Source organism: Glycine soja, chromosome 19 (assembly GCF_004193775.1).
Source record: "Glycine soja cultivar W05 chromosome 19, ASM419377v2, whole genome shotgun sequence".
Taxonomy (NCBI): Eukaryota; Viridiplantae; Streptophyta; class Magnoliopsida; order Fabales; family Fabaceae; genus Glycine; species Glycine soja.
In genome coordinates, this window is record NC_041020.1 from 44,825,735 (window position 1) to 44,836,224 (window position 10,490).

Sequence of the window (10,490 nt, forward strand, 5' to 3'; positions counted from 1 at the left end):
GTGATATATATATATATATATATATATATATATATATATATATATATATATATATATATATATATATGGCCAGTTCGTGTGCAAGACTTCCCAAATTCTTAATTAGAACCGCTTGCATTATTAATCACAAAAGGTGGATGGATATATATACCCTGAATAAAAATAGAGAAAATATATTAATATTTCTCAACAATTTTCATATATTATTTTATTATTTACTTACTTGTTGTATGGGCGGTGAATCCGTTGTTGTTTTCTAAATTCTCCATAAGATAAAAAAAATTATGCATTAATATAAAAAAAATTATGCAATCATTTAATTATAAAACATCATATAAATTATTTTTAAAATTAAAATACTTAATTAATGTGTATTTTGCTTGTTAAGCATTTTGTTCAACAACTAATGTTATTTTATACAGTCTGACAGTCACAGTCTATCAAAAATGTGTACCAATACACGAGCAGCCATATTTTATTTTTCCTTCTCGAACATCTTAAATTAATACTACTGCTGTATGAAATTTTAATTACTCCATTTTATATACAGATAGAGCCTAAACCTTATAAATCTCCTACCACCTTCATCAACTCACTTTCGATATGCTACGCCAAGAACTGTGATGTTCAACATGTTGCAAACTCATCACCTCCAGTTTCTAGCGATTCTCTTTCTATATACGCTGACATGCTCTGAAACCGCAGCCACTTCCATCCCACAAGAGCTTCACATAGGCTTCTCTGTGACGCCAGAGTCTTGGACGACGCCGTTTCAAGCAGTTCTGAGCGATCATAGTGGCAACTTCTCTCTAGGCTTCCTCCGCGTGAACCAAAACCAGCTGGCACTGGCGGTCCTCCACGTGGCATCCTCGGAGCCATTCTGGGTGGCCAACCCATCCCACGCGCCATCATGGTCCGACAACACGCGCCTCTTCTTCAACGGCAGCCTCGTCCTGTCCGACCCCGAAACGCTCGTTTTGTGGTCAACCGCCACAAACGGAGACCGCGTGGTGCTCCTCAACAGCTCCAATTTACAAGTTCACCACAATGGCATTCCCCTATGGGAGAGTTTTCACTTTCCCAAAAATACTCTCGTCCAGGACCAGAATTTCACCTCCAACATGACTCTTTTGTCCTCCAACGGCATTTATTCCATGAGGTTAGGCAACGATTTCATGGGGTTATACGAAAACCATGTCCAATTATATTGGAAACGCACGCCACTGGGAGCAAAAGCGGAAGTAAAGGAAGGGCAGGGACCGATTTACGCCCGAGTCAACCCGGAGGGTTACCTCGGGATGTATCAGACAACCGACGAGAAGCCCACGGATGTTCAAAAGTTCAACACGTTCCAACAAACGTCGTCGTTTTTGTTCGTGCGGTTGGAACCGGACGGGAATCTGAAGGGCTACTACTGGGACGGTTCCACGTGGCAGCTCAACTACCAGGCTATTACTGAAGCCTGCGACCTCCCCCGCTCCTGCGGTTCGTACGGTTTGTGCACTCCGGGAGGGTCTGGGTGCTCCTGTTTAGAAAACCGAACCCGGTTCGAACCGGATGGGTGTTTTAAAGATGTTGGTGGAGAGTCGTCTGGGGACTTGTGTAGTAGTGAAGGGATTGGTGGAAGTAAAAGCAGTTACTGGGTGCTGAGAAGAACGGGAGTGGAAGCACCGCATAAGGAGCTAGTAAGGCACCTAACGACGTCGTCTCGGGCGGATTGTGAGGGATTGTGCCAGAACAACTGTAGCTGCTGGGGGGCGCTGTATAGCAACGCAACCGGGTTTTGTTATATGTTGGACTATCCGATCCAGACAATGGTGGGTACTGGGGATGGGTCAAAAGTGGGTTACTTCAAGGTTAAAAAAGAGGAACGAGGAAAGAACCGGGTTTGGATACGGGTTGGGGTTGTGGTTACGGTTTTGGTTGGGGTTGGGGTTATTATTGTTGGAACCGGATTTTGCGTGACGAGATGGAGAAAGAGGAGAGGGGTGAAGGAAGAGGAATGGGGTTCGCCCGGCCCGTATAAGAATCTTGGATCCGCAAGTTTTAGATTCATAGAAATGAGCAATGCCCATGACGCAAGGGGTGACGCATGTGCTCAAAGTTGACATTGTTGGCAGAATCAGAATGCATTTGGATTGGTGGGGTCCATCTAATCTAATGTTTGTTTTCTCTTATGATCTTCCCACTTGCAAACAATGATAGTGGTTGGCGCACCTCCGCATGTGATGTGACTCTCCTTATTTATACAAAGCAAATGCATGGGTTGAGTTCCGGTGAAAAGGTTGACCAACGCAAGTGCCGGTTTGGAGTGCGGAATGAAACCTTTCAAAAACATGTCACCAATCAGCATCATAGACTCAACTTAAACTAAATAAATTCTTTGTCTAGTTTTGCTGTCGGACGTGTCTTTTTTATATTGCAATTTGACTTCAAACTCTCATTTGAAGTGAGCCTGCATTAGTTAACTTCAAATTCCTTGCTCACAGATATGAATGAATATTGTAATGCAATTCGGCCTGCTCTTCGACCCCTTTTTTATTATTATTATTATTCTACAGTAAGTAAGGTCAAATTACAGGGAGCCAAGGCCATCGTAGCCAAGACACACACACACACAAAAGGTAAAACACTGTCTGGATTGATGATTTTTAGTTTTAGGACAAACTTACTTGAAGTTCTCTTTCACTAGATACACATACACACACAGAGATATCGGACATATGGAATGTGTTTGGCAAACTACTCTAATTGTTTGTAAATTGATTTGACTAAAATAAACTTGTTTAATCTGACACAAAAATTTATTTTAATACCTTCTAACTTATTTTCAAAAACTACTTCAATTAGTGTTATAGTTTATAAGCTGTTTTTTTTTCTTTTTATTTATATTCTCACCAATTTACTTATTTTTTTTTCATTTTTAAAACCCTTTTGTCTACCATGTTACTTTTATGTCATTTTGTATTTATTAACTAACTTATTAGAAAATATCACCACACACTTTAAATTAAATCAATTAGCTTATAAGTTTTCAATTTTTCATCTCTTAACTTTCAATTTATAAACTGTCAGCTAATTTATAATTTTTTGACTAACTTATGAGCTGATTTTTCCAAAGACATTGTGATAACTGATAAGTGAAACGAGGAGTTCCTGTTAAGAACTTTGCCCCTGAAAGGCTTCCAATTTCCAATTTTAAGTTGAGAGGATATTATAAGTAAAATTGATTTATCTGATGCTTGCGCATACTTACCAAACAAAAAATTACCACGGGCTGGATCAATATGGCTAATTATCCTTCTGAACTATTTCTATAATGGGTCTTCTGGAAAATGTGATCCATTGCAAAGCGGGGATTGCTATTATCACCCTCTCAATTGCTAGTTGTACCCCAAGGGATTATAAAATATGACAGAAAATTGCGTTAAGTGAAAAAAATAAATCAATTAAAATTAAAAAGTCATACATAAAGACTAAATCTACATTTTTTTAAGTCTGAGGATCAAATTCATCAATATAAAAAGTATAGAAACCTTATCACCTTTGATCAAGGATTATCTCTATGTATAAAGATTATAAAATGATGAGAGGAGAGTAAGTAAATAAAATCAACCAATTAAAATATAAAAAAATGCTACAAATAATGACTACAACCATATATTTTTTAAGTCTGATCAAATTCATTTACCATCTTTGGTTGAGAGTAAAATTTTTCCATATAAATGCAATAGCCGACTAGATATAACCTTTGCACCTTACAAGTAACCAAATAGGAATGAGTAGGGAACTTGTTCAGTGACTTTGAGGGGGAAAAGTCAGTGATTTTCCCTCACTTTGTATAAGTGAGCAATAAGTTAAATAATGATTTATATAGGTGAACATGGAATTACATAAGTTGCTAACCACTTAATGAAAAATTAAGAAAAAAATCATTGTGATTTTCTCTCGTAAAAGTTACTGAACCCGTTTTTGAATCAGTTGGATATTATAACATAAATCCTTGTATAGTTGCATGTGTTTGAAAAAAAAAAATACTTGGGTTTACAATCATATCGATGCAAGTCACCAATTTTAACATCCAAGTCCATATCTTATATATCTGTGTATTTAAATCCATTACCCGTATTACTGAAATAAAATTATTTTATTTTTTTATGCATATTTTTTTGACAAACAACAAAAAAAAATTTATATCAATATGAGAAAATAATAATAAATTTCTTAATTACAAATGCAACTTCTAACTCAATTAAAAAGTATCCAAACATCTTTTATATTTTAATAAAAAACATATAACAAATAGAAATAACTTAATTAAATCCAAATACAATGTAATCAAGCACTTATTTAAAAATACAATGTACGTTTTAACGCTGATCAATAAATAATAGACAAACACGTGAAACATAAGATCAAGAGTTGGAAAATAGGATTTAGGGTTTTAAGTGACAAAGTTCAATATGTGACTAGCTAAGGGTACCCATTTTTTAGATAGAAGTATAAGGTATTATAATACCTTCCTATCAAATAGTAAGGTTATTCCTATAAGGATTATGGATTGATATGATAGGTGATGTAATATGTGAAAAACAAAACTAAGAGTTATCAAAATATTAAAGATGAGGTTAGAACTTATAACCTCAAACTCTAGTGACAATATATATACTAATTTAATATGTTTCATTAATATGTAATATATATATATATATATATTAATGTCATCATATCTCTGACAAAAATAATTTACTTTTTAAGGAAAGGCTGACAAAATTATCAAATGGTATAATTATGATATTTGAAGGACTTCATTCACTCAATTAAAACTTGAAAAATTCAAATCACACCGTTGAAATATTTGAGGTGACTAAAAATAACAGCCAAATAATAATTCTTAATCCTCTTAGCATATCTTCCTATAATAAATTTTAAATATGTTTTATACTTTCAAAAGATAATAAATATTTTTACTTTTCATTCCATACTTACCATAAAGAGATATTACGAGGATTTGTAGGAAGATTTAGCATTACTCTGAGCCAAAAGATTCATCTCCCAAACCCTTACTTAGACAGGTTTAAACTTTAGTATTCGTCCGAAATCCTATAGAGTAATTACATATACTTGCTTTTAAAAAGATAAAGTACTTATGTACTTGCTCTTCTTTTATTTTTTTTTAAAAACGGTACTTATAGAACATATAAATGAAACTTCACAAATTAGTAAAACAAAATCTCTATTTTAATAAAAAAAAAACAACTGTAAAATTAATAAAGCAAAGAATATTAATTAATTAAAAATGTAATGCCTAACTCAATTAAAAAATTGTAGCACGGTTATAGAACATATAATAATAGAAATTAAATATATTCCAGCACATTAGAGTAATTAATTATAGCATAAAACAAGAGTATATAACAAGTAAATTTGTGAAACAACTAATTCATAATAAACTTACGGGTCCATATACTCTCCATTCTCCAAGATTTATCATGTGTATTGTACAAGTATAATATTAGTTTTTTTTTATTTTAAATTTAATATTAATTGCGGATAAGGGACAGTGCAGGTAAATGCCTAAATCTGGACCTAAATCTATTTAGTAGATAACCTTCCTTTTCATTGTGATTATTTGTTCAAATACCCATTAACTCCGAGATATATCATTAACTCACCTGTATTACTGTATGCATAATATAATGTTTATATTTAAAATTTAATATATTAAAAATATGTTGGGTATAGGTGTGAACACTAATACATTTAATTGGACTTGTACCCATCATATTTTTTCAACATGTCTGTAAATACTTGTACTTCAAACATAAACCTATATATTCCAACATATAATTAATTTCGCTGTCTATATTTGATTAATTTTTGCATGTAAATAGAGACGGAGAGAGATGTCAGGTGGTTGCTTGAATTAATCTTTATGGCGTATATTTTGTGTGGTATTGCTTCATTGCATTGTTTGAACTTAATTTGCAGACGTATTTCGGCATGTCATCTCCTGAAACAATAAAACCTACACGCCATGTAAAGAATAAATGCTCTCGATCAGCTCACTTCATTAAGAGGAAGCATGATAGGATACCACAAGCAAAGGACAGCACTAGAAACAGAAGGCATAACAGTAACCATTGAGGAACCAAAGGTGCAAAAAGCAGAAAAACCCAAAAAGAAAGTCACAAGCCCATCATACCTGAAGGATTACGCTTAAGGGCAGTTTAGGCAATTAGGCAATAGCATCAACACGATTTGGCTTGGTTGATGTTTGTCTCTCTAGGATAGACAAGCATAACAAATTCTATTAGTAGAATATTCCTGTGGGCAAAATGGTATAATTTTGTTATCAAGAAAATGCTATAAATATCTATGTAAATAATCAATCAAGCATGGAAAAATATATTGTCTTTTACTCTTGAATTCCCTTCTTCCTTATACTTCTGGAGGTCCTAGCCCTCAAAGTCAGTCTTTATGCTCTATGTCTTATAATTTGGTGTTTTCGTTGAGAGCCCAATGGATGCCTTCCATGGCTGTCATACCAGCTCCAGCCACTGCAACCCACACCACCTGTCGAACCACCCCTTTCCATGCCATCCTTTCCACATAGCCACCCACTAGCAACCATTTCTGCAGCACCTATCTCCTTTGTTTTCAAACACCCCTCATCCTTTTATACATCCAGCTCAATTCCTTGGGGTTGATTTTGAGAGCACTCGCAAACGTTTGCTATGCTTGTTTGATACCGAGGGAAGTCTTCTTTTATTTTAGCAACCACCTATGTCCCTTCCATTTCAGCACCCACCTCGAATGGCGGACGCCAAACCTTCTCCCGCGGGCGTGAACCGCCTCGAGGCCGTCATGGCCAAACTTACTGCAGCTCAACTCCACCTCGAATCCACACTGGATGACCTTCTTTTAAAATTGCCTCTGAGAACCAGCCACCACTACCCATCTTCTTCCTTCATGCAATCACCACCGCCACTTCCACCTTCCAGGCTGACTGCGTCTCCATGCCCCGTACCAATGCAACACAACCAATCACCCTTATCAATTTCGCTGCCTACGCCGACTCCGTCACCCATGCCGACTGCGCCTCCTTGTCCTACACCCGTGCAACCATTCCTTCCATTATTGTCGGGTCCGCTTCCTATGCCTGCTCTTCATCTTCCCAATCTCGATCTCATTCGCACCGCCATTTCCTTCAACAAGCTCATCAACACGGTTCCTCTTTATGACCATGCAGTTGTTACGAATGACAAGCCTTGGACAAATAAAGACACATCGTTGTTTGAGATGGGACATGTGTCATATGGGATTGCCATGGCCGCATACAAGCTCCAACCAGTTGCCTTTGCACTATGCACAACCACTAAACCAAGTGCAATTCGTTGGAATAGATCTTGGGATCCCGGTATTGTTTTTGGACACCATAGTTTGAAAACCCAACACCTTGAGGACAATGTATTTTTTATGGGCTCGGGAAATGATAGAATACCAGAAGCCAAGGACATAGCACCAGAAACAGAAGGCATAACAGCAACCAATGAGGAACCAAAGATGCAGAAAGCATAAAAGTCCAAAAGGAAAGTCACAAGGTCATCATACTTGAAGGATTATGCTTAAGGGCAGTTTAGACAATTAGGCGGCAGCATCAACACGATCTAGCTTGGTTGATGTTTGTCTCCCTAGGACAGATCAGCATAACAAATTCTGTTAGTAGAATATTTCTGTAGCCAAAATGATATAATTCTGTTATCAGAAAAAAACTATAAATATCTATGTAAATAATCAATCAAACATGGAAAAATATATTGTCTTTTACTCTTGAATTCCTTCTTCCTTATACTTTTGGAGATCCTGGCCCTCCAATTCGGTCTTTATGCTCTGTGCTTAACAAAGCAACTAGCAAGTACTACAATATGTCAATATAAAGAAACGAAGAATATTCTTTCCATTTTTATCCAACGCAACATGCTTATGCTTATACTTTTCAATGTGTTTTATACACGTATATTATATCTTATTATAATATTACTATTTGGTCCCATATGCATCTTCGTGTATACAACCATAATAGGAAGAAAAGGCTAACACATAAATTAATAAACTCAAATAATTAAGAAAAAGTGTGTAGATAATTCACATATAGGAATATGCTTGATTCTGGCATGGCATTTGAATTTGAATGTTAGTTTGAAACATTCATTTTATTACTTGTATCAATTTTTCTTGGATAATTGATATTGGGTATGGAAGCAGAATAAAAATAAATTGGAAGAGGAGTTATTGGTAGATCTGATAAATATTTTGGGTTTTATTTGGGTAGAGGTTTACTAGATCAATATGGGTATGGAAAGAGATTTTTTTTCTGGCATTTTTACAGTTAAGTTAACATATACTTTGTTTCCATCCCAAAATGTTATCTTTTTAGAAGCCATCCCAAAATGTTATTAAGGAGCCCACTCTCTTATTCTTTTATTTAAAAAAAAATAAAAATTGGAAGAGTTGTGTTCCTCTCCAAGTGTTTCGGTATCTTATAATGTTGTTCTAGATAAGTTGTCAGCTCAGGTTCAATTTCAAGAATCATTTTTCACCATACTTCGTATTTCATAACTATTTTCGCTTCAAATTTTTATAATAATTTTTTTTGTTTACTAATACGTCACTTGTACTCACATGGATCGTGTTAGTCTTTGCACATATATCAAAATAATTTATAAATGTAATAGTATATTAACATATACTAAATTTATTCATGTAATTCATGACTGTTACACGGTACTAGTACTTTTTTTAATCAGCAAAGAAATAGAAAAGTTTCAGGTACAAGGAGTACCTTTCCCAATTCCCATGTACAAAGTTACAATACAAGAGACCATTACAAAAATATTAACCACACCCCCGTATGTTTGTTTATACCCTAGTTAGCGGTATAAGTGATTCGGATTGTGTTGTGTTTTGTTTATTTTTTAATTTAATTGAATTTAATTAGATTAGATTTTTTTAATTTAATATTATTATTTTTACTTATTAAACCACTTTAATTTTAAATATTTTATCTCTTTTATATTCTCTTTCATTTCAATCAAATAATCATATTTTCTAGTCTCTTTTATCCCTTTCACTTTTTTTCATTCTTTTTCACTCATCTTTATCAGCCTAAATCATGTTTATAACTTTAAATAAATATGGCATTATATTTTTAGTTTTCACTTGTGGTCCCCTTTTCTCAGGGTCGGATGGCCCAACCTGTATATACTTTATGAAATGTACTTTCATTGTTGTTAGTTTGGAAGTTGTAACCACTATATTAAGCTTTCTGTCAAAAAAAACAACAACACTGTGTTAAGCTGAAAATAAGATGTATACGAATCAAGATGCTCCTCTGCAGGCATGATATGGTCACATACAATCCTAATCAAGAATTAACTGTAATCTAAACTTCTATTTTTTTTCACGACTCATACTTTTCAATGAAACGTGTTTAAGCGTAAATTAACAATTCAGATTAATTTAAATATACATTCCAATTAGGTTGAGCAGTTTAAAATAATTTTTAGAAGGGTCTTACTAATAGGACATTAATTAAGAAATTAAAACAAAAAATATTTATTATTATAAAAATCATATATAACATAATTTTACACATTTCAATAAAAAAAATATTTTTTTAATTTTTTAACAATGCTCCAAGTTAAAAATACTAGTTAACATTTTTCTTTTTAGAAATCAATATTTTTACTCAATTTTAAACAAAATTGACCCTAGTACTACTCGTTCTACTATAGTCTATGGCTGCCTTTTATGTAGCCTTTAGTGGTTATTTGGTGGTGCGCTATTAATTTAACTAACGCAGCCAGCTAGCATATGTTTTTGAGATGAGCTACAGGGCAGAATTAGATTAGGTTACTCTTCATAAAAGTAAATTCTCATTTCTCAATTCTTCCTTTTCCTCTAGTATCGTATTTTTTTCTTCTCTATTGGGTACAAACACTATATTGGGATGAATGATCATGATTCATGCCTGTTTTTCCGTTTGCTAAACAAAATAGTATTTGTGTAGAAGAGGCATGTTGTTCCATTTACATGCATTGGAACACAGGGAGAGAGAATCAAACACACCAATGATGTATTCATTAAATAGGAACAATTAAGTGACTTCCCTATATAATGTCACAAAATGTGTGAAGAATAATTCTTTGCTGGGCCTAGAAAACAGAGATTTTATTTAGCCGTATGCAAGACATTCTCGAGTAAAATTAATAAATTCATATTTGTGACTGTGTTGTTTGTTCCCTCATGAAAGGATGATGTTGGCTGCGTACCATCGTGATGTGTTTCAACTTTCAATTGCTTGTCTGAAATCTGAATGATTTCCGCCAGCGTACACAAGTAACAAAAATTATTGTGGTCATCTCATATCTTCAGTGAAAAACTTGGGTGCATAATCGTATGCATGTGTGACACAAATCAATAGGTTT

At 34.3% G+C, this 10,490-nt stretch overlaps 1 protein-coding gene across 1 annotated transcript; it reads left to right on the forward strand.

Annotated features, from left to right (window-relative positions):
• The first annotated feature begins 500 nt into the window (after window positions 1-500).
• On the forward strand, window positions 501-2,528 carry LOC114398129 (PAN domain-containing protein At5g03700-like). Its single transcript, XM_028360283.1, has one exon. The coding sequence runs from the start codon at window positions 624-626 to the stop codon at window positions 2,106-2,108; it is 1,485 nt and encodes a 494-aa protein (XP_028216084.1). The 5' UTR covers window positions 501-623; the 3' UTR covers window positions 2,109-2,528.
• The last annotated feature ends 7,962 nt before the right edge of the window (window positions 2,529-10,490 follow it).